Source organism: Corvus moneduloides, chromosome 3 (genome assembly GCF_009650955.1).
Source record: "Corvus moneduloides isolate bCorMon1 chromosome 3, bCorMon1.pri, whole genome shotgun sequence".
NCBI lineage: Eukaryota > Metazoa > Chordata > Aves > Passeriformes > Corvidae > Corvus > Corvus moneduloides.
This window is the reverse complement of record NC_045478.1, coordinates 47334266-47358640: the sequence shown is the minus strand read 5'-3', so window position 1 is coordinate 47358640 and position 24375 is coordinate 47334266. Positions and strand designations below refer to the sequence as shown.

Sequence of the window (24375 nt, the reverse complement as noted above, 5' to 3'; positions counted from 1 at the left end):
GTGTTTGGCTTTTTGTCTGTGAAGTCTTGTGTTTCTTTGTGATTGGCTTCACAAAGCTGATGGGGTGAGACCCCTTGTTTCTCAGAGGCAGGTGGAGCAGGGGGGCTGTTAAAGACTCCCTTGTAACCTGGTCTAAGAGCATCTTCCCACAAAGTGGGACGGTAACATCAGTTCCTCCAAGCCTGGCATGACACATTACACAAGTCTGCCCTTACTGGATAAACCCATTAATTACTAGGCAGTTATAGCATGGTGATGAGCCCCATCCCATTTTTCACAAGCATGTTTTTCAGGTAAGGAAATTTCCCAAACCTCAGTACTCATTTTCTGTATGCAAAGAGATGTTTAGTTGTCGAAGTCCAAGAATAAGTTTCTAAAACAAACGTTCTCATCTGCAGCCTCTAGTGGGCTTTTAAGTTGAGATGGCATGTAGGTTGCAGAGCATCCCTCCTTCTATCATTTCCTGTCAGCTGCATATTTAATGTGAATCCCATTTTTAAATTCTGTTCTCTCCATGTGAAGTAAGTTTGTCTCCTCTCCCCTTCTGAATCATGCTCAAAGCACATGTCATGACAAGGGTGATTCTCTACAGAAGCAGCTGTGGATGTTGGAATGGGCCAGGGTTTTTAGTATGTTCTGGAGAGATGTGCAGAAGGATATTTAATAAATACTTGAAACTTGAGTAGCAGGTAAAAATAAGTTGCTATAGACTGCTGTTAGAATATACTAAATGCATAAAATTGAATGCTCGCAGTATTTAAATATATGCATGTTTGAGTGTGATCATATGGTCAGATGGTGAATCCTATGATTCAGATATGCGCATCAATAATACAGTGGTTTAATATCCATTTAAAAAATGAGTATGTCAGAGAGTTTTCTCTTATTTACTTCTGACAAGTCATTAATAAAGCAAATTGGATAAAAGCCCTGAGGCTGGTATTTCTTGCATTTCTAATAAGGAAGCCAAGAATCTTGCCAAGTAGCTCCATGCCTTACCTCTAGTGCTAGATATAGAATTGCCAGTTATAATTCATTTCGAAAAAGTGGGTTGTGTTATTTTTCTAAATGTACCTGCACATGTAACCATGAGTGCATCCTGATAACCCTTCTATATTGAGTAAAATAGAAGGTACTTTCCTGAGATGTTACAGGCTGAAAACTGTTTATATTGTCACATCTGGGACTGTCAGTTTGAATAGAGGCGTTTCTTTTTCAGAATAGTTTGTAATTCAGCCCAAAACTAGCCTGGGCTTTCAATGACACTATCCTATGCTTATAAATCTTCTTCATCAGTGTAATTGATTTTGGTTGTGTTATAGACTTGCCCAGCTGCTTTTTATTAGGCTGTGTGAACAGATCATTTTTTTCCCCCCTCCTTTTGTTTGACAGCTGAACAGGAAAGGTAGAGGAATGGAATTTCTCTCTGTTTTCCTTCCCCTTGTAACTACATGGGGCTTGTGTATGGCCTGAAACAAAACGATTGATCTTGTCAGTTGGACACCTTCAATAGAATGCACGGAAAGGAAGGGCAAAAATCACCAGAGGAGCTGAGGAGGACAGTGATCTGTCCACTTCAGCCCCTACCAGCAGTCCTGTGGCCACCAAACATGCCTGTGTGGGGGTGGAGGGGCTCCTGCGAGGTAATTGATGAAAGGGCTGCAAACCCCACAGCTCCTGCTTCTTGGGTCATGAGCAGAACATGTGGGAAGTACTAACAGCGTTTATCTAAACATATAACAACCCCTTTCTGTCCCTTCCAAAATAAACATCAGTTTCGTTGGGGAGTTTGTTCTGCATTCTTCATAATTAATTACATTTGAATTAGCACTAGTACCCATGAGTATGGTCTCTTCTGCTACACCCACTTGCAGAGTCAGTTGACTTCACAGTTGCCTGTGCGGTTTTTTTTTTTTGGTTGGTTTTTTTTTTGCTGCCTTATCATACCATGAAATTACCCCCATGTCCAGCTCTTCCTTACAGTAACTGCTATAGTTGCCATGTTTCCTCTCTATTGTTTAAATTCACAGTTTATGATAATGAAAAAAAAGTGCTAGGAATGTGGTTTTGTCTCATGCAAATAATTTTTAAATCTTTGTGGTATTTAAATATTTAAATACAAATGAAGCTTGCAATGAATAGCAGATTTTTATTTTAATAAAAGTGTAAATTACCAATGCAGTTAAACCTGACGGTTACTGGAGGTTAAAATTCTACTGAAATAGCTGCACGTGTGGAGCAGTACACAAAGCACTAAGTGAAATGTTTGCTTGATTTATTCTGTGCAGCAGACGGACTCTGGTAGTAGGAGGTGTAATTTGCAGCACATTAGCTATTAGCCAGTGTCACTGCCTGAGTGGGTGGTGTGAGTCTCTTGTGCGTGTGCAGTGTCACACCGCGCATGTGTCGGAGCCAGGCGCTTCTCTCCTATGCTGTAAGATGGAGTTTTTTTGTGAACACTGTGCTGTATTTAAAACTGTGAATCTGCCAGTTTTCAGCTGGGTTACTCTGTCACACGGGTAATATGTAGAGTAAATGGCTTTCCCTTCCCTCCCCCAAATCCTGAATTGCAAAACGAAATTGTAGGGGTGTTTGACTTTCCTACCTTTTTCTGGTATGCAGTCCCCCGAGGATGAAGTATGTCATTTGCAGATAACCAGCCGGTAAACTTAAGAGGAAGCAAAATGATGCTAATGATTTTGGGGTTTTTTTGGGTACCCTATGCATGCACTTGTGTTGCTCAGCAGAGGTTTTCCAAAAGAGTGTCAGCTTGATGTATCTTTTTTTGTGTGTGCAATTTCACTTGGTTTGCTTTTAGTTCACTTTTTTCCCTGGAGGCACCTGTCTCCTGCCACATACCCATCAAGACTAATTGCACCATCTGGAAGACTTTTGTGTTGCTATTACTTGTGCAGGGTGTCTCTGGGGAGCTTAATTCAGAATGTGAATGTGACCCCTGAAGCCATGTCAAGTAACTGCAGTAGTTTCTAGTGTCTAAAGGATGATCACCGGAGGCTTTATTTGTTTCAAGTCTGATGTGGTTTGCTTTAGTGTGGATATGTTACATGTCAGTAACACAACATGTTATGAAAATGGAGGTAAACTTTTGACTACTGGTTTGGTAATTCATAGAAAATCCTGTCTAAAATTACATCCAAACCATATGTAACATAGAGGCTGTATGATTAGGTGTAGAAATGACAGCCATGTTACTCCTTATTACTTGATTTTGTTCTTCCCCCCCACCCACAGCTGTACTTTCCATTAACAGTTTTCTGCTAAGAATGTAAGGTATTCATTGCTAGTGGTGTTGCAAACACTAAACAGCACTGAACACTTGTTTTTGCTATTGCCACAGACTGAGTATGTTCAACACAGGTAATTTTCTTCTACTGTTCATCACCTAGACTGAATCAGGTAAAAGTGCTTCACTTCTAGTGTCTGTCTAGGCAGTGGTTTATTTAAAGGCCAGTGCTCCATGTTCCTACGATGAACACTTTTTATCTCTACTTTTGTAACATCCTGTCACTTGACAAGCTGTAGAGCACTGGGCATGAAAAACCAAAGTGTTCTGATTGTTCAAAATATCACTGTAATTTCCTATTTTTTTTAAAGTGTTATTAATTTCTCATTATATCTCTGCCTTTGGTAAGACACTGTGATTTTACCACATACATATGTGGAAAAAAGGAATTTTTTTCCTAAAACCACTTTTCTTTAAAAATGATGGAGTTTTAAATAGTGTTGAGGAAATATATTTGAATTCAGTTGCATCATCTATATAACTTCTGTGGTTGTGAGTAATGTGGTCAACTGAAATTCAAGCCAGAGAAGTACTTACACCACCACAAACAATTATGAATTGTATACAGATGCATACACACTATGTATTATTCATTATATGTATTTTCTGTTTTTTCCTGGGTAGTTTAATGTTCGTTGTGGCTCTGACTTCAGAAATCTATAGAGTTTTAAGTGTATAACTGTCTTGGCTGCATTCTGTTAACTGTATATTGGAGCATGATAAGAAACATTATGTATTTATGTGTTTGGTGAGAATAGAGATATGCTGGTTACAAATTCACAGAATGCTGAAGGCAAGCAGCTGTCCCCCTCCTCCTTAAAATCCCTCTCTACATGTACCCAGTAAACAAAATAAAGGTGCATGTCACAAGACCACAGTGTGTGTGCCTTGAGCAGAGATCTGAGCAGTGCAAGCTTTCATGGGTTTGAGTGGCTGGGAAGTACTGGGAGGCTGAACTGAAAACAGAGAATTTCTGCTTTGGGAAGTTATATAGAATTTCCCTTCCACTGCTTTTTATGTTGTTCTAGTCAGGGTTGCTGTGAGCATAAGGTATCCTGAGCTGCCAGGCTCACTGGGCACGCCTGACTTGTGCAGGGTGGACCAGCCTGTCAGTCTGCAGGTGAAGCAGATAGGATGTGGGCAGATTATAAAGGCACAGAAGTCATGGCCTCATTTGGCTAGTTAGATCTCACCAGAGCTAAAAGTGTTGTGGGTTGTGGTAAAAAGCCATACTGGCCTCCTCTTATCTTCACTGATCGTATCATTTGTAGGGTGTGGCCACACTGAGTGGGATCTTCGGCGTCGCTGGAGGGAGAAGTATTAGCCTGGAATTGGGTGTGTGGGTGTGAAGATCAATCCCAGAAGCTGACTAGCATCAGCTGCCTGGTTGGTCCTGCTCATTCTCCTCTGAGCATAGTTTGGACCATTTCCTCATCGCTGTAAAACAGGATGTAACGGCTCAAGCAGTCAAGATTTTATTTGCAGTAGCACAGGAACTTTCACACAGAAAGGTGCTATTTAAATTATTCTTCTTCATGTCTGTCTGTGTTAATGAAGTAGTGTACAGCAGATACTCTTGCATTGTGAAGTGTACACGTAATGACAAAGTCCAAATGAAACTTTAGATTGCATCCACTGTTTTCTTTATTCAAACATACTTGCACGATCAACATCCTAGATTTTTTTATTCAGCTGATTTAAAGACAGTTCCATTTTGATTTCCTTCAGTTATTAGGGCTAAACTTACACTCTGGGATAAAATGAGTTAAAGTGCCTAGTAATTTGTGATGTAGTTCTTCATATGATTTATTTAATAAATATTTAGATTATATCAGACATATAGGCTCTTATTTATTGGAAATTAGTATACAAATTTAATAGCATCTGGAATGTATTATCCTTTTGTCTAGCTGTACTGATGAATGTAGGAAGTAGAAAACAAGTTCGACAAGGACAGGAAGAATACTATTGGAGACATTGCAGTCAAAAAGGAAAGCTAAGCTCACTTTAAAACAAATTAACTTCTGAGGTGGTATATCTAAATGGTCATCTGGAATTGCTCTCAACAAATACGATTTTGAGGGCAGTTTCCTTCTGACCGCAAATTTAAAGTTGTAGCATTTGAAACCGGTTTTTTGTTTAAACCAGCTCATCTCTACTTCATTTATCTCTAACTTTTATTGTACATCTTTCATCAGTTTCTGCGTTTTCGTTATTTTCCTACAGTAGCTAGACCTGTTTTATGTACTCTGCCCTCTGTTCACAACCACTAAACGGTTTTCTTTCAGCATGTTACAGATTTTGGTTGCACCTTTCCTCCTTTGTCTTTCTTCTCATGAAGTAGGAGGCTTCTTTTGTTGGTTTTTTTTTTTTTTTTGTGCTTCAGACGAGAAACTGAAATCTCTTACATTCCTGTTACAGTAGATTACATTGAACTATTCTGAAATACTCCTGTCATGACATGACGTGAAATGCAAGGGACATGCTGCTCCTTGAAAATAATCAAGATTTAATTCTATCCTGAATACTTGTTTTTCTCTGCAATAGTAGGATTTTGTTGTAAGTGTCAGGTAAAGGATGACAAAAGATCATGATTCATAATTGCAATTTATTTCCCTGCAAACATGAATATTAAAGACTTGATGAATGGATGGCAGCCTGAGGTCTAAGTCTTTTTTTCCACTTTGGTACAGTGAACATGGATTGTGAAAATATGCTTCTTTTTTTTTTTTCTTCTTCCTTTTTTAGGGGTTTTGTGTACGATAGCCGAAACAATTTACAGATGCGAGGTTTGGTCGTCCTGCTTATTTCCAAAGCTGCTGGACCCAGCACAGCAGGACTCTCTTTCCAGCATGACATGGTCAGTGGAATTTATTCCAGGTATGTAGTATGATAGCTAAGTTATATTTGATGGGCAATTTCTTGGTGGTATCAAAGCATCCTAAATGGCCTGTTCACCTGTTAAGGGAAATCAGTACTTACCTAATTACAAAGCTTTGTTCCTTGGGCTTATTATAAGCTTTCCACAGTGAAAAGCATTTCCTACTCTTTGTATAACTGTTAGTATATCTTAATTGTGGTTTTTGGGCACAAAAAAATTGAAAACATTTGGGTCAAGATAGTTGAAAGTTTACATTAAGAGGTACTCAGAATAAAAAAAACCCCAATGCTAGAAAATATTTTTAAATAGAGTATTTTTTTTTTTATTTGCTCCAATGTTACTTGGGTACACCTGTTGGCTAGAAATTTCAGAGCGAGATGCCAGCCTTACGGGACACCGGTTCGTCTTACTGAGCACATAAGTTTTTGTATAGCCTGTTTGAAGGGTATTTTCCCATGCAGCAGCAGTGTAGAATAAAGTTTTTACCTCCCACATGTCACAGCAGATTTACTCAGCCTACCCTTATGGTTCCTTAGGCTCTCACTGAACTATTTCAGCTGTAAAGAGTTCCTAAATATTTTTTAAGCTTTTAAAATAAATTTCTTAATACTAGTAACAACAGTAATCAAAATCAGTGGTTGCTCTCCTTTGTATATTTGACAGTGAACTATTCAATTGAAGTAAGTAATGAGATCTGGTTGAAAAATTGTAAAACTTGATTTTTTAAAAATTCTTTGAAAAATTGTGTGTTGCTTGGTTGAGGGAACAAGACTTGTATTTTTTATTAATTGTGTTTCTGACCTCTGTGATATACTAAATGAGGATCCTTAGTGACATGTTTGCATACTGATTTCTTTCGAAATGTAGAGGTAGTATCATAGAGTTGAAAAGACCAAGTAAATAAAATTTAAAAAATATATGTAGTATCTTAAAATAGCAGAGAAGGAAAATATATATGAATTGGTACAGGCAGGAATAACAATAAGTAAGCAAAAGGACAAGGCTGTAAAGCAGGCTTGTTCTGGAAGGCTGTGTTGTCCTTTTAGCTGTTTAATTCCATTCTTATTTTGTTTCATCCCTAATGGCCCCTTAGGGTTGTAAAATTTTTATATTTATATGCAAATGATGCAGTATGAAAGCATAATTCTAGTTAGTTAATTATGGCACAGGAGGTATTTTAGTTTGTTTTGTAAATGATTAAAAAAATTACCTTAGTATGCCTCATAAAAGGAGAGAAAAAGCATTATTTTTTTGATAACTAAGTTCTTGAGTATGATGGTTCTGACCATGGAGGTAAAGTTTGAGCGTTTAAAGCTGCCGTTGGGAAGGTGACTAGTGGAAGTATTCATTAAGGAGCAAATAAGACCTTGAATTAATAATGAAGCGTTTGGTGTAAATGGACATCATTGGAGCGATGCCAGTTCAACCAGCTGAAAATCTAGCCTAATAATCTAAGTTTGAGCAAGTCAATAGCCATTATAATATCTAGTTCAGAGTTACAAAGGTACTCCAAAAACAAAGCAGTTTTGAATACGCCCACACAGGTTCACTTAAGGTTCATTACTGTCTGCAAAAGTGATGACTGTGGAGTTGTTAATTTAAATGGATTTTCAATGACACTTTTAAGTCCTGCAGCATGGTGTAAATACAAGAAAACATGCCACTGTGTTGCTTCATTTTGTGTCATAATGGTCAGTTCTTGCCCTCTACTGAAGTCGCTGTGGGCTTTGGCTTTGGACTCCTTTCTTTATTTAAGGTACTTTTAAATGCGAGTCTTATTTCTGATTTCCATTTCTCCGTTGTATATAGAGAATAGGCAGCTTGTAAAGTTGTGATCTTAAAGGGCTTTTGTGATATTTTTGACATGTATTACAAGTTGTGTTTTACAAACTGCCTTCTCCTGAAGAAGAACAAAAGGATGTTGTTTTCCATTAGTGCATTTTTGTCTGCTATCTGGGTTGCAATGTAATTGTATATGGTTTGTGTATATTGGACATATATGTCAAAGGGAAAGTATATCCCTCAGTGATATGAAGTGAAGAAATATGCTTAATCCTTCATTGCTTATATGTCTCCAACTTTGGAAAGTATTTTTTGGAAATAGGTTCTCACAGCTTTTCAGCTCAGCTGTAATCTATACAGCTCTTTTTGTTGCCATGCCATATAATTACTTCATCTTTATATATAATATTTTGCTGGAAATATTATTTCTGGCCCTGTAATGAGCATCTTCACTGCCTCATACTTATGTGCTGTGAACATTATATTGTGGACTATTAGCTGGGATATGGCTCACTTGATTTTAGGATACTTAGTAGTGATTAATTAATTGCATTTCTGAAATCTGAGCATGAGCTAAGTTGTTCCAGTACTTGTCAGCAATTGCAGCAGCCCAGTCTTTCTTTTCCCAGTGTTTGTGTTGGAACCAGTTCTTGTGCTGTATTTAAATATTCAGTCCTGCAGTAGATAGCCAGGTTACATCAGTCCTCTGTAACTGGTACTACACTAAATGTACAGTCTGTGACCAGGAAGATGTAACAGTGTGATAACCATTTAACTTAAAAAAACCACACAAAAATATGGTGGACGTTTTCATACTGGAATTTGGCATGTTCTGTGTAACCTCTTCTCACTATTTTATATTCTTAAATCACAATAAAGCAATACAAAAATTAAAGCCAAAAGATACTGAGAGCTGAATTTGGCATACAAAAAGAAAATATCCTATTCTCTTGTTCTCTAGATATGTCAATTCAAAGGACAATTGACCTAAATGTATAAAAATAGATTATCTAGCTTCCTAGCTGGCATCTGTTTTTCACTGGTACACAATGGAACAAAACCGATGCCTGCTACCAGAGAACAATCTTTTCCAGAATAATGAGGATTACAATTTAGGTAGTTACCGGAGCAGGGCTAGTGTAGTTAAATGGTGCTGCCTCTGGCCACCATTGCCTTCAGCTTTAGCACTTCATAATTTCCAAGAGTTGTGATCTGCCTGCATTAATCTGGGGCCATGGGGGTCATTGTATGCAAGGGTATCATAGTAACTGCTGGTTGCCTTATGAGCCATGCTGAAGATAAGGGAGGAAGTGTTATAAAAGCCTGCCTGGCATGCTTTACTCTGTACAGCCACCTCCCTGTCGTGTTGGCAGCAATCTGACTTTATTCCTATTGGCGGGGAAAAGAACCTGGCTTTACTTCCAGCTCAGCACCAGTGATCCCAAAAGAGGATGAAGAGAAGTAGCAGCATGATAAACAGCTCTCTATTTCAGCTGCTGGACAGATTTCCTAAAGTTGAAACTTTCTGCTGATCTCTTAGCATTAAAGAACATATTTCCTTGGCTACAGATGCATTGCAAATACAAGGATCAATTGTGTGCTCACTACAAAGTACGCAAACAGTATCATGTAAGAGTTTATGTCATCGCCTGTACTCAAGCAAAGCGTGCATCCCATATTCCCTTGAAACTCCTTACTTTGGTGCTGAAGAGAAAGCAGAACTCATGTTTGGGTTTAGGCAGAATCAAATTAACAATAATTTATCATGCTAATACTATGAGAGAGTACCTTAGATGTGACACAGGAGGCTAGAGCTTCATAAGGGCTTTGAGATCCAATTCCTAACTGGTGATTATACTAGAGTCTGACACTGTATTGCCTTCTCTCAGAGCAAAACTCACTTGGATAGTTAAGTATGCAGCTTCCTGTTATTTTACTTTGCTGCTGTAAGTGTGGTTGTAATTGAAACTCCAGGATCATGTGGTTTCTGAACACTGACAGCTTTATGCTTCATAGTGGAGCTACATTCTCACAGCTGAAGAGACCAAGACTGGCTTGGGTCCTCTCTCAATGCACCCAAAGGGGTATCTTTTTCTATTCACATCTGGCACTGCCAGACACTACTGCCTGGGGACTGAGGAATCTCCTTGCCTTTATATTGAGTAATGAATGCCTGACATAGCCTCTGTATTGCAGCTTAAAATGCAAGTGACACCAAAGAACTAACTTGGTCCATCTTTTCAGCCCTCGGTATCCTTGGCTCTAATACAGCAAGTTATTTTCTTCTCTCTGTTTTGCCTTTTTTCTTTTTTTCTTTCCCCCCATTAGTGCCAATTTTAAAAATACCCTCTAGTATTGACATCCATTGAGTCAGCTCTGCAGATTTCCTTGGATGCTTGTCAGAGGTTTAAAACAATTCTTTTTTTTTGTCAAATCTGCCTATGCATTCACACTGGTGGATCCTATGGTCATTGACAAGCAAAGACCTTTTTAATCAATATGTAGATTGGAATATAGAAAGTACTATTTCAGTTCTGTACTAAAACCTGGTAAATCCAGCAGATTGCTGATTTGGACTATTGATAGTGGACTCTGTCCTTGCACCTTCTTCCTCAGGATGATGCAGCTGACCTTTACAGCTCCAGGAATTCGTCGCTTTGTAAGATGAACTTGCTTTACTACAAGAAGGTACTCAACTGGATAAACTTGTCTCTGAATCAGAATCCTTCCTGCTGCATGGAAGAGTGGTGGCAATACTGTAGTGACAGGAATCATGAACATAGACTTCTTGTTCTTAGTGTTTTAATAATGATTTTGGAGCCACCATTGATGCTGCTTCCAATAAAAACCCATTTAAAAAGTAATTTGGCAGCAGATGCCAACTCCTTGTTATGGTGATGGGTCTTTTGCTTGTCATGTTCCAATAGTAAGTTGTCCTGAGTACCCATTTTTGGAGGCACACACACACACAGGGGTCACAGAGTCTGATTTCACATGCTCTTTGTCATTGTGGCTATACCAAAGTCATCTTGTTCTAACCTACTCTAAGGAACACTTAAAACTTAAATTCAAATCTTAACCAGAGGATTCATTCAGCCTTAGGTTGCTTTTTCTCTGAATGTTTCTTTGGTTGCAAAGAAGTCAGAGGGGATAGGTGTCTTTCTAAGGACTGTAAGGACAGAGGACATACTGCTCTGTTCCTTTGCTGTTCTGTCTACCATTCTCCCAGCTTCTTGCTAGATATGAAAACAAACCTCTGCCTTAATTTCCTTTCCCTGTGTTCCAAAGAGCTTTATGCCATCTTCAGAGAACGTTTGACCTTCCATTAACTTCCTTTGGGGTTAATCAGATGCTGCTGATAGTACATCTAGGTTCACAGCATAATTCAAGTTGGAAGGGATATCAGGAGGTCTGTAGACCCACTTCCTTCTGAAGCGGAGTCAGCAATGAGGTCAGACTCATCTACCTTTCTTCATGAAGGTCAGGTCTTTCAAAAACAGAGTCTTCTTCACAAGGTGATAATCAAGATATGTTTTAAACAGATGAGTGAGCATTCTACCCCCGGCATGTAGCCTCGTGCTTTGTGTCCAATGCTGTCATTGGTGTGCATTCATGAGTATGAAGCTCACAAGAGGCCACGCTGATGTTGGCATAATTTAGCCTGTTAGGTGTCTATGGTCATTTGAAAACTGAAGTATCCAAAGAACTTTCCATCCCAAGATTTTTAGAATTAAAAGTGGCGACTGTGTCAAGGCCTACTTTAAGAGCACAAGCGTAAAGGTCATGTCTGTCTTAGGGATATACCACTGTGTATTAGGGAAAAATTGCTCTGTATTAATGGGGACACTAGGAATTTCTTCTGTTTCTCACAGGTGACAGCTCACCATCTGCAGCTCTATCTGTTCTTCTCCAAAACCCATGCCATGGCAGTCATAACAGGGGTGATGCTGTGCTTGTTAGAGCAGTCTTTAATCGCCCATGCAGGGTCCTTGCCCGTGCAGGGGAACACAAAACAACCAGTGGGGAACGAGGCTGAGCAGGGGCAGGGAAACCCCATGTCTACCCCCAGAGCCCTTCTCCCAGGACCACACGGCAGGGGGGAAGGGACCCCGACATTTCACCTGTTTATTTTTAACAAAAAGAGATTTAAAACTTAACATTGAAAACAACTGGATAAACATGAGATAACAAGAACAGTTTCAAAACAAAACAAGCCACCCTCCTGAGTCTTTAAATGTCCAAACAGATTCTCTGGAACATCTTAAGGCTGACAGAAGGGAGACAGGACTCTCTGAGCACGCTTTGTGGGTAAACTGAGGCAGGAGAGGGTTTCTTCTATTTGTACCTGTTGGCACTCTAAACAACAATAATTAAATTCTTCCCTCCCCCTCTTCATCCCCCACTAGGCATTGGAAAGGGATTTTTGGGGAAACAATTGGCAAAGGCATGGTTTTGTGAGGGAATCCGTGGGTGAAAAAACTGATTGGGAATACTCTGGGGATAATAGGATATAGGGTAAAAGGGAAAGGTGGGATTAGGAAAGGGAGACTGTAGGGACTATTTATAATGGCGATATTGTCTAACATGACTACGATTTTTAGCATATATACTGCCTTTAACAGAAACACCATCAGGCCCAGTGACCTGCGATGCTTGTAACCCTTTTCTACCTTGCACAATTTTGAACTCTACTACTTCTCCATCTCCCAAGCTTGGGATGTATTTTTCAGGGTTATTCTTTTTAATAGCAGTTCTGTGAACGAATATGTCTTCTTGGTTGTCACATCTTGTTATAAAACCATAATTTTGTTAAACATTATACCATTTTACTATTCCTAAAGCCTTAGCTACGATGATTTTTTCCTTTTTCCGAGTGGCTGCTGTTTTCTGTCTCGCTGCATTTTTGCTTTCTCTTTCTCTTTCGCTCGCTCCCGTGTTGGAACTCCCAGGGTTGTCAGCGCTGCCGGGGCTGTCGGGGCTGCTGGTGCCTGTGTGCTCTTCCCGGGGTCGCATTCGGGGCCACGCGGGCTGGGCCGGGCCGCACCGCTCAGCTCCCAGCGCGCCGCTGCCTCCTCTGGTCGCAGCTGCGCTGCCGCTGCCTGGGGCTGCGCCCACGTCTCGGCCGGGCCCCCGAGCAACGACCCCCCTGCGCCCTGCTCCAGCGCACGTTTCGGCTGGGCGCAGCTCTGTTCCACCGCCACCGCTGCTGCCCGCCGTCCGCGCGCTGCTCCTCTCATGGGGCTCGCTCCACCACGCACTGCGCGGGGCCAGGTGGGCACCGCCGGGCCGCACCACTGCCACCGCGCCTCGCTCCGCTGCCAACACTGCAGCTCGCGTCGCTCCGCCCACGTGTGGGAACTGCCTCGCTGCTGCTCGCAGAGCGCGCGGTCCACATGGCCTGGGTCACACGGTCCCTGAAGCAGTTTTAATTTCGCAAGGGCACAGCTGACATTGTTCAACAGTCTCGGTAATTAAATAATATTCACGAAAATATCCTTCTATTGGCATATATTTTGACTCAGAAATTAACTGTGTCCAAATGATCTTCCAAAAGTCTTTGGTAAGAATCAAGTCCCAAGAAACGTAGAAAAAGTTCTTAAACAACCCTGACAGGAAATGTTTCAGTTCCTTTTGAGCTTGAATTAAGCTAAAATTTACAAATCGTTGTTCAAGAATCTTTTCAAGTTTAAGATAAATGTCCATATGCGGCTCGGAGAGCCAAGAGTCTTTCCACGGTTCCTCCATAGTTTAGAGATGGAACAGCGAAACAAAAACAGGAAGAGAAATCCAGCGTTTACTCACAAATCACAGTCACTGTCCTTAGGGATCGGTGTCTTGCCAGCATTTCTCTACCATTTTTTACAGTGGGGATACTGCAACATGTGTATCAATCAACGAGACCTGTGGAAAGAATATCTATGGACCAATTCTTGGTAGATGTTTCAGAGATGTTTATTTCTCCAGCCGCATGGCTGGAGCTCTGCCGAGGAACTGCGGCAATCACGGGACCAAGGGTCCTTGCCCGCGCAGGGGAACACAAAACAACCAATGGGAACGAGGCTGACCAGGGGCAGGGAAACCCCGTGTCTCCCCCCAGGGCCCCTCTCCCAGGGCTACATGGCATGGGGGAAGGGACCCCAACACAAATCAACATTGGTTGGTTCACTTTACTTATGCCTATGGCCTGGACTGCTGTTGCACTGGGATTTTATGGGTGAGAAGGATCTGAAATGGCAATACTCTGCTTTATGTATTTAGCATACCAGCATATGAGGTGTGAGGGCACCTTCTCTGGAAATTCAGAAAATGTAAAAGGTGTTCCACTTCGAGTGAAAAACAGAATAAATACTGCATGAGGATATGCACCTTTGGCTCTACATTCTCTTAGAGCTCCAGTTATTGACAAGTAGCTTCTGTCCTGTTCTTGTGAATGCAGCCAAACAGCTGAGAGACGCTAGTGCTCAGATGACTGTCACGTCTCCAGTTGTAGTAGATGGCTACAATAGCAAAGGGCTGCCTTCTGCTTTAGGAACGGGTCAATGCTCTCTGGCAAAACAGGTGTTTTACTGTGTAAGCTGGATCTCCACTTGCTCAGCTCACCAATGAAGTTTTGGCAGCAGATTCTTTCTACTGTAGGCAAGTTTAGAGATGTTTGTAATCTTAAATAGCTGTTTAAATGCTTTCCAACTGGAATGTGTTTCCACATTAATCTATATTTGATTTCAGAAATCAAATAGTTCCCCTTTAAAAGAAATAAAGGAAAAAGCAAATCCATTACAAAGCCTCTTGGCTAATTAGCCGTGGCAAGCATGAGTAAATTTTGATGAAGGTGGTGAGGTTTATTGTATTGTTAGAGTGTAAATGACACTTAAAGGTTAAATTTTACAAAATCCTTCTTTTTACCTTGCATGGTGGAGGCATATCTGTGGATGAATTCTCTTTGAGAGTTATTGTAAAAGGCAAAACACAAATGAAATAAAACCAAAGAAAAACCATACAAATTATGATTTCGGTACCTACAAAAATACAAAGAGCACAAGTGTGAGACTCTTCACCTCATTTCAGATCTTGCCCTTTTTTCAGTTTCTGTACTCTGAACTGCAGTGTGTGTTAACTTCAGAGATTGGATTTGACTGTTTCTTACCTTCATGTTTTCAAGTGAAAAAATGATTCCTAATTCTGCAATGGACTTCTATCATGTGAATAGTACTTTCATATTTGTAAGAAGTTGTTTTGTTTTTTTTTTCATTACTGCTTTTCTGAGTTTACTAATAATGGAAACCAAGTTAAATTTACCTTGACCTGGTGAAATGCAGAGGGAGTGGCTGTGAACCAAAGTTTGGGAGACCTCATGTTCCGTTGCACCTATCCCCATCAATGACTGCTAAATCATGGTAGAACATGCTTAAACAAAATAAAAAGCAATAAATGAGAAAAATTTAGTAAGACCAATAGTGTATGTAGGAACTCAAAACTCGAAGAAGGCAGAGCAGTTATCTTTTGTGTGATGTAAGTATTCAACCTGGGCGTTTTAGTGCAGAATAGCTGTTGCACTTTAAATTCACACTGGCTTACTGCACACAAGCCCTGGGTCTCAGCTGCAGATATTGCAGAGATTAATCTTATTAATGGAACTGCTAATTGGTGTTTGACTTCTAATTATAGTAACAATAGGCCATAACAATCAATCCTCACCTTTACTGGGGCACATTAGGACTCTTTATCATAAAAATGATTTTCTTTGGGACTTACTGTTCTTATTCCTATCTTCTGGAAGGCTGGCTTTCAGCAAAGGTACAGTATCCCATCTAGCAAGTACTTTGGAAGCTTAGCTAATTAACTGGTAGAGAAAATGCATGGTCCTAAAATATTCAATGTCTAAGTACATTAAGAAGTGCAATGCTCTTGACAAAATTGTTTGAAAGATAATGGGAAAAGTATGTCAAAATATGAGCAGTGATGTCTTTTATAATCTTTAAGAAATGTATAATTTTGTCTCCCAGTCCTTGTTAGCTTTCCCATAGCTTTTAGTGAGAGGAAATCTAAGCAGTTATTCTAAATTATTCTATTTAGTTTTTTCTCTCCAGGATAAATCCTGTGAGATTCATCATCTCATTTACATGATGAGTCTCAGGAGATGAAAAGCACATACAACTTGATTACATATTCCTATTGATCATCTTCCATCCACAACAATAAAAATCAACTCCAAATACAAATCTAACAATATTACTAATTCATTACAACCAGTACTTTTCTTCATTAACTTTTATTGTTTTCAGCATACTTAGCATGTGCAATACAGCAATTATATGTTGAAGAAGAAAAGGTATTCTCCTCACGTTGTAGAATAAATAAAAAGGCACTGCATTGGAGCTGATCAAAGACTGTTCAGAAATATGGGCTCAAATCTTGTTCAAAATAAGTCTGTATGGCACTAGATAGCTGAGCAAGGTAAACTCAGCATGTACATCACAAAGTGTATTCGGTTTCCATTTTACAAAGGAAGTAATTCAGTGTCAGAGAAAGCATGGTAGGGATGGCTTACCTTGGAGAAACTGTAATGGCGCCTCTGTCTGTCCAGCCCTCCCTTTTCTTGGAGCTTCTTTCTCCCATTGCTTGTGAAATGAGAACTGGACTGCCACAGTGTGCAGCATAGAATGCAACACCAGAGCAGCACCGCTGGAATTCTGCAGTGGGTCAGGAGCGGCTGTGGGAGCAAAAAAGCCCTGCTTTCACTCCAGTGGGAGCTTTTCAGAGAAAGGCCAGGTGACCTGTTGGTAACAAGACCCAGCACAGCCTTCCCTGGGGCATGGCATTGCCACACACCAGAGCACTTCACCACAGCTGTGTTTGCTGTAAAATCTTTCCCTTGCAACAGTTTTCTACTTGAGAACTTTCACATTTCCTTTACAAAAAGTATAATAGTATTTGCGAAGAGAAACTGGCAACCATCACCTAAGTACAAGCCACTGCTGTGATGAAAGCACACAACAGCTTTGGGGACTGCTTATCCATCAGAACTGTGACATCAGTGTGACCAATTGCTTTGCTCCCAAGTTCGTAAATAACTGTATCGATGTAACTTATTTGTCCTACAGTCCCAAAATATTTCCCATGCTTTTCTACATGCTGAAGTACCACCTATCCTCTTTCTGTCCTGTTAATGTCTCCCTTGACAAATTTTACAATGCAGTTATGCAGTTTCAATACAAATTTCTGCAATTCTTGGAAAATTGTAGCAATACGAAGTTAAGTATTACAAGGCATACTGCACCAATTAATTTATTTTCTTAGTATGATTTAGTCAGTACCCTGATATAATGTAACTGAAGATATTACAACATTTTTCATCTGCTGGGGTGGAGTTGAGAAGGTCTTCATTTTACTCCACAAGTATATGTACATGAAGATATGAGGCTGTATAAAGACTATCCAATGTTCTTTCTCTTCCACTTGAAATAATGGCATGTTCTGGACCCTAATCACATTAAGTGAATGAGTATTTCTTGTGGCTTCATTGGTATCTGGCCTTTAACCTTCAGTAGATTTTCATGTGGAATTTGACAGCTCTGAGATGCTTCTAGAGCAAACAATAATAAAAGAGAAAGGCAGCAATAATATGCTGGTGGTGTAGACAGGGCACTGTATTCCTGGACAGCAAAACTTGGTTATTTGTAATATATTCCAGTATAAAGGTGAGTGTGTGAGTACATAGATGAGAGCGATTGATGATTTGAGAAGAGGAATAAGGAGCTGGAGAACTAGGGATAAAGATTTCAAGAGTATGAACGCAGTATGGTATTCTTGCTGTGTTGTATTTGGGAAGGTGTTTATACAGTCAAAAGAGAAATTAGAAAGACGATTGGTTTTTTTATATGGTTTGCAGCAATTGAAAACTTCTGATCAGCAGTGCCAGCATGATTATGGAGCATCTTTGTTACATGTGAGATTTCATGAGCTTGATTGCCCGGTTCTTGAAGTCCATTTAAGTATTTGAAGTTATAGTTTTTAATTTTCCCAAAGACTTGGCCAAATTTGTATTTATTTTTGTGGAAAGAGAAGATGCAGTTAAAAAAAATTGTGCATCTATTACTGCCAGAAAGGGAATAAACATAAACAAGTTTTATTTTATACTGCATAGTATTTCTGATTTCTTTCTCATCATTGTTATGTTTCAAGTAGACACTGTTGTGTGGAAAGCTTGCTTCAGTCTCTTATCGCTGAAATTTCATTCTGGCTTTTGATATCCGTGCAACAGAACCAGTAAAAAAAGTTCAGCTATGCTCATATGCTGTTCCAGCAGGCAAATTAAATTTCAGCAAAGCTGCAGTATTAGTCGCAGTCAGGAAAGGATCCTATTTTGCGGACTCTGGTAGGAATTCTGCAGAAATAAAGTTTGCTGTTGAAGGTGGTGTATTAGCTGTCTCTCCATCATCACTCGCTTGGGGTTAATGTTGCTTGAATTGGTTGATGTCATTTTATCCCTTATTAAAGTGTGTAGATTGAATCATTCTGAAATGAAAGAACCAAAAAATGAAAGCATGAAATTTTCAGATACCTTATAGAACTGCTTTTAATAAGGTAAAAATAGATGGAAATTGTGCCAGTGGTATAATAGTAAGTCATTTTTTTTAATCAAAGGACAAATTTTTCTCAATATCACACCGTACTCCATTTGCATAAAGTATATACAAATAATAATGACAAAACTTTGCAGACCTCAACAGCACCAAATGCTTGTTACTATGCTGATATGGTCCCAGAAGCAGCAGTCATTGCCTTGCTCCAAAAGGTTTATTATCCTTTCCCTGCTGGCAATTCTGTCAACACACCTGGTGTAAGGGGCAAGGTCTCTGAGAAGTCTGCTCCCTGCCTTTAGCTATTAGTCTCTTTCCTTGTACATGGCAGGCAATACCCATCTGCTGCATACTTCTGCTTTGTGAAAAGCAAAAGTATTCCTGTAAAAAACCATTTTAATATGTGGTATTAATGTCCCTATCCAATTCTGAACATTGAAAGTTCAGGAGGGGAGAGAAGAGCACCTGTGATAATCATACTTTTAATTGCTGACTAACAGAAACGTAGTTACAGCTGTTCAGAATATGACAGGTTTGCTTCATAGTATGAGCTCTCTGTGGTTGTGCAAGCAGTATATGTTTGGATTTTTTAATCCCCTCTGTATCTTGGATATTTATGGGTATTTCAGAATACACAGTAATTCTTATATAAGCATGATAAAAAATATATATAGTTATTAAATAAATCCCAACCCTATCTGGTACACTGTATTCTGGTGATTTACATTTTATTTTTTAATGCCTTTTTCCTGTGCAGTTAGACATATGAACAATCTATTCTCTTAACAGGACTGCTCATTTATCAAGTGTTCATTCTTCACAGCCTAAAAAAGGTTACCTTCTTTGCTCTCACATAAAAAGGTTCCCCGTATTTCAGGTGTCATTAGTACTAGAGATTTAATGTCAAGGTTAGTGCACCTTGTCTTTCAGCTACATTGGATACAATTACAGACAAACTCTTCAGAGAGATTTCAGAGAAAAAGTGGAAGTGATAAGTCAAGCTGGCAGTCTCAGAATAGCTGACAGTGCACAGAAATGGGAATTTCTGTTAATAGTGGTTCAAACTATCTCCCATAGTCATTGCAAATAAAATTATAGCCATGCTTCAGTCTTGCAGAGCTGAGAAGTAACTAATAAAAAAGGTAAGATTCATAGAATTAATTGTTAGTAGCCTGTTTCTTGCATTTACCTGCAAGTGAGACCTTGCATTTCCCTTCATATCTTTGTAGCTGGTTTTAGTGCAAGTATTTAAATATTTTGGCTAAATAAACCACAGAATAGTCAAAACTATTTTTAAACCATGATGTGAAATTTCTTATGGAATAGATGCATGAGATATAATTGGAGGATACATGTTGTTGAGGGGCTGTAGAGCAAATATGGGTAATCCTGGATGGATGGGCACCCTGGTTGGTGCCCACAAGCAGTCTGGCTGACACATGCTGCCATCAAATGGGAAGGAATGTTGGTCATTTCTGTAACAAAATTCATGATTTTCTCCGTCATTGTGTTCCTTTTGATTTCTGCTGTGGTGATAGCAAGGTCATCCAGTCTACAAATGAATCCTTTGGTTCATACCTCATCTTTTGAGGGTTTTGGTCAACATACCTTATTCAGTTCTGAGTCTGACTGTGTATCCTTGCATCGTGTATCCTGCCATCACATTTTCCCAAAGCCATGCTACAGCAGCTGTTGCCAAAGCTTTTGATCACCTCCTATCTTGCCCTTTTTTTACTCTTGTTTACAATACCTAAAACTTGCTCACTTCAGTAAGCCAAAAGGAAGGCCTTCACGCTTACTCCATTGTAAACTCTTCTTTTGGCTTGCTGTTCTTTCACCCCATCGGTTTAAAATGTCTTATTTTTGCCTTTGACTATTAGAAATATAATCCATTTGTTTTAAGGGAACAGTGGTTGTTTTGTTGTTTCTAAACCAGTTGAAGTTGTGTAGAGGTGGGCTTTCTTGTGAGCAGTTTTTTTGAAGTTGGCTACTGGTGTTCATTTTTGAATTAATGTTAGCATTTAAACTTAGTCTGCATTGTCTGGAAACTTAGCATGGAAATAACTATAAAACTTCTGTATTATGTTTGCTATTTAGACCTTTAAATTAGCCTGATGCCCATTGAGTTGTATAATGAATCAGGGCTTGCATTTGTTTTGCATTGCACAAGTTTCATATTTGCTTCATATTTGCTGGTGTCTGCCTGTAAAAGTGCCACCTTGTTACGGTAAGTGGTTTTGTCAGTAATAAAACTAACTGTACAAAGGGCAGGTAGTAGGATGACCTTTTTGCAAAATATTGTTGTTAACTAAATACAGTAAACAAGTTTTTTACCAGAGTACCTGTTCAGTTCTCGTAAGACTGGCATTGCCTGGAATTAATGGAATTCTTTTTAATTTTGTAAGCATTTTTTCTAAGACCCTATTAAATAAAACCTGCTTTGTGTCTTTCAAACAATTTCAAAACACAGATAAAATTTGTTGGTCAAATTTTGTGAGTGGGTTGTCAAACTGGAGATGTGCTGTTAACATTGGTCTGTGTTCTTTAGCTGCTGACTAAGCATTCACTGAGGATGCAAGAAGTCCAGGTTTGGCTTTCTTGAGAATTTGAAAGGATGCAAAAGTACTTCTCTGTCTGAATTTTCAGTAAATTTCTCTAAATAAAGGGATATAGGACATCTAGGTCAGGAATGCATGAGTTTGTAATGTTGTTTCCCTCCTAGTAAGTTACTTAGCTGAGCAGGATCTGGAGTCCAGGTGTCCCACCTTTCTCTCCTGGAGACTGACTTTTTTCACTCTTTGCCATCTGGCGGAATGAATAATTCAAGGTTTTGTGATGGCAGCATAACTCAGCAGGAGTGGCTGAGGAAGGAGGTGTGAGGATGCCCTGGCCATGAGAGCTGGGTGGCTGCCTGATGGGAGACCCAGATTTCCAAGTGATGCACTGCATGCTTCAAAAGAGGAGCTTGGACCCAAAAGACAATTCTCTGTAGTCATGTTGTCAGGTGGCAGATCCAGTACTTAAGTTCTTCCTCTCTTTCACAATTTTAAGACTTCCAAATGCTGGCTGTCACTTGGAGTTTGGGGGACATTGGCATGTTTTTGAGCGATAAACATATCTTTGCTTGTGCTGACAAATTTTCACTTTTGCCTCGTTACATCTTTTCACCCCCATACCATCTATAAACACAAAAAGGCAGGAAAATACGTCTCCAACAGTAATTTTCTAACTGGAAGCCAACATACACAGCTGAGTAGAAAGGTATTTTAAATCATCTTATAGGTGTTTTCTCAGAGATGACACTCTAGTTACTTGAGACAACTGTTTTTTCCACCTGCTGTGAAGGATGAGTTGCCTTTTGGTCACTTAAATATTTCCACGCTGTTAAAGCAGCAGATTGAAAAGCAGATGAGAAAGGTCAAAGCCAAGGCTGAAAGTTCAGTTTCAACTTTTAGTTTTCTGACTTTTGTCACTTTGTGTGACAACTTAACTGTTGTTTTCACTTAGCGTTATTAATTAAGTAGTACCGAGTTTACCCATTTAAAATCGGTTATCTTTCTTCACAGCAAATGACAGTGAATTTCATTCCTTTTGGTATCCTGTGTTAGATAATAGTTGAGAGAATAATAGATTCCAGGGACCTTTGATCTACCATTACTGTAAAATAAAAATAAAACTTAATATTTTTTTCCCACTGACTGTAATGATTTTAACCTTGTGTACTAATTTGAATGGGCTTGTGGGGGCAGAGTCTTAAATGAGACACAAATGAAGGAAAAATTGCTAATGCTGCCACTGTATATCTAATGAGCACTGTGTAATAAACCATAACCTCTTCAACATTTCTGTGGAAAATGGTGTGATTATTTTGGATGGCTGGCCCTCTGCATACGGCTCATTACCATCTGGCATAATGTGTATTGATATAGCCTGTAATTGTCAACTCTTATTTGACATGCTGCCTTTAATAAATGTGACTTGCATGGCTAGAACCTCCAAATGGTTATGCAGAAAACGGTAATTCAATAAAATATGTATACTTACGTAAAATACACACCCTTATATCCATAAAATAATTTTGTAGGTCTCTCTTTTCCTTTATTTCCTGTTCTTTGTGGGAATACTTGTATGTATTCCCAGGTTAGTACTGCATTACCAGTGTGGATACCTAAATATGTGAAGACAGGAATGAATCTTGAATGCAGCTTGTTTCCTCTTGCAGAACTTGCTGCAAATACATTTTGAAATATTTATTTTCTGTGCACTGTAAGACAGAATTAATATACCTGCTGTAATAAAATGGGTTCCCTGCCTGATGGTGGCTGTGTGTGTTCCTGTGCTGGGAATGGGAGGTAACTCTCATGGACCGAATGGCTCTGGTTTTGATGTTTCTCCTGATGAAGGTGGCTGAAATAAATGCATTTGTAAATTTCAGTGCTGAAAGTATTTATACCTCCTTAAAAGTAAATGGGCTTCTGGCCAATGGTAAGTTTTCAGATACAAGGACCAACGTATGCTGCCAAATCTAGGCATCTTTTGTTTATTATCTGAAAAGTTTCCTTTCCTTGCCTTTACTGTTCATTAATACATGAATAACTAAGAGATATCATTCTGGTAGTCAGATAGATTTTCCCCAACTGTAATCAATTTTAGTATTTGTGCAATGGGTGTTCATCAAGTGTTACCTTCAATTGCACCGTAGATGGAGAGTCCATTGTTGCTCTTTATAAGGGATTTTGGAAAGTGCCTTCCCTTTTTTCTTTTTGGATTTCCTTAGGTTCAGGCTACTGGATCTTATTTTATGTTTGCTTGATAATCAGCATGTTCTCTTGAATTTGTTGTCTGTAGTGTACATACTTAACCTTTTTTAAAATGTCTGTGACCAAATCTACTGATCCAATATCAGCCTTCTCCGTGCATGAAATAGCATTTGTTCCTCACTTCATCTGTTAGCTTTGCTTTGATTGTTAGTATGACTCTTTTCAACATTTTTGTCCTTTCTCAAATTCTTCTTGACTGAAGTTTTCAAGTAATAGTTTTTACTGGTATCAGAAACTCAGGGTTGACAGAAACACTACTTTTGCTAATATTCTTCCCTTAAGTCATCTGTGGATCCTACTGCACTCTGACCACAGTTGCATTCTGTATCTTAGCTGATTATCTTGGATGACCTGTTCCTTTACCCTCCTTCCACCCTTTTCCAAACTTTGGGTGCTTGTTTCTTGAGAGAGTCTCTAGTCCTGTATATATTTGGTGTGCGTTGAGATCTTTTGATCGACCTTTTTTTTTTTGTATTGCGTATTTTAACTTGAGTAAAGCATATTGAACCAGCTCAGTTGACTTTGTATTGAGGACTATTCATTCTCTTTGCTGTTTATTAGCTGTGTTATTCCTTTTCTGTTGCCTTCTCTCCTGAGTGTAAGTTCTCTGGACCTGCTAACTGTAAAATCTTACCCACTGCTGCTGTTCATGAGCATTATTCGCTTGTGGGCTAAGAAATATAAACACCTGCTTGTGTAAATGCATTGCTTAAAATACAACAGGCTTTCTAAAGTGCCTTGCCTTTATGTGGTTTTGTTTCTGCCTAACCTTACATAATGGACCAATGTGGTTCTTAAAGTTGTTCTTAGGTTTGAGGTTTTTTTAGTATATCCTTTTTTAAACTGCCTTTGCTCAGTTCCCTGTCCATCTCTGTATTTTCTCATCCAGTCCTTTATCAATTTTCTTCCTTGCCTAGTTTCTCTGGTTCGTATTTGGTCCTATCAGTTTTTCAGTTTGTCTAAGCTATATAGGGAAGGACTTACAGCTGATTTGGCTTTGTCTAAATC

At 39.2% G+C, this 24375-nt stretch overlaps 1 protein-coding gene across 4 annotated transcripts in view; it reads left to right on the top strand.

Annotated features, from left to right (window-relative positions):
- Nucleotides 1-24375, top strand: part of PDSS2 (decaprenyl diphosphate synthase subunit 2) — a 118086-nt gene that overhangs the window by 40879 nt on the left and 52832 nt on the right. For 3 of the 4 annotated variants that reach the window (XM_032101392.1, XM_032101393.1, XM_032101391.1), the window contains exon 2: nt 6053-6184. The exons of the other annotated variant lie outside the window; for it this stretch is intronic. In XM_032101392.1, coding sequence (XP_031957283.1) covers nt 6053-6184 — 132 coding nt within the window. The remainder of the gene's footprint in view (nt 1-6052; nt 6185-24375) is intronic. 4 annotated transcript variants of the gene reach the window in all.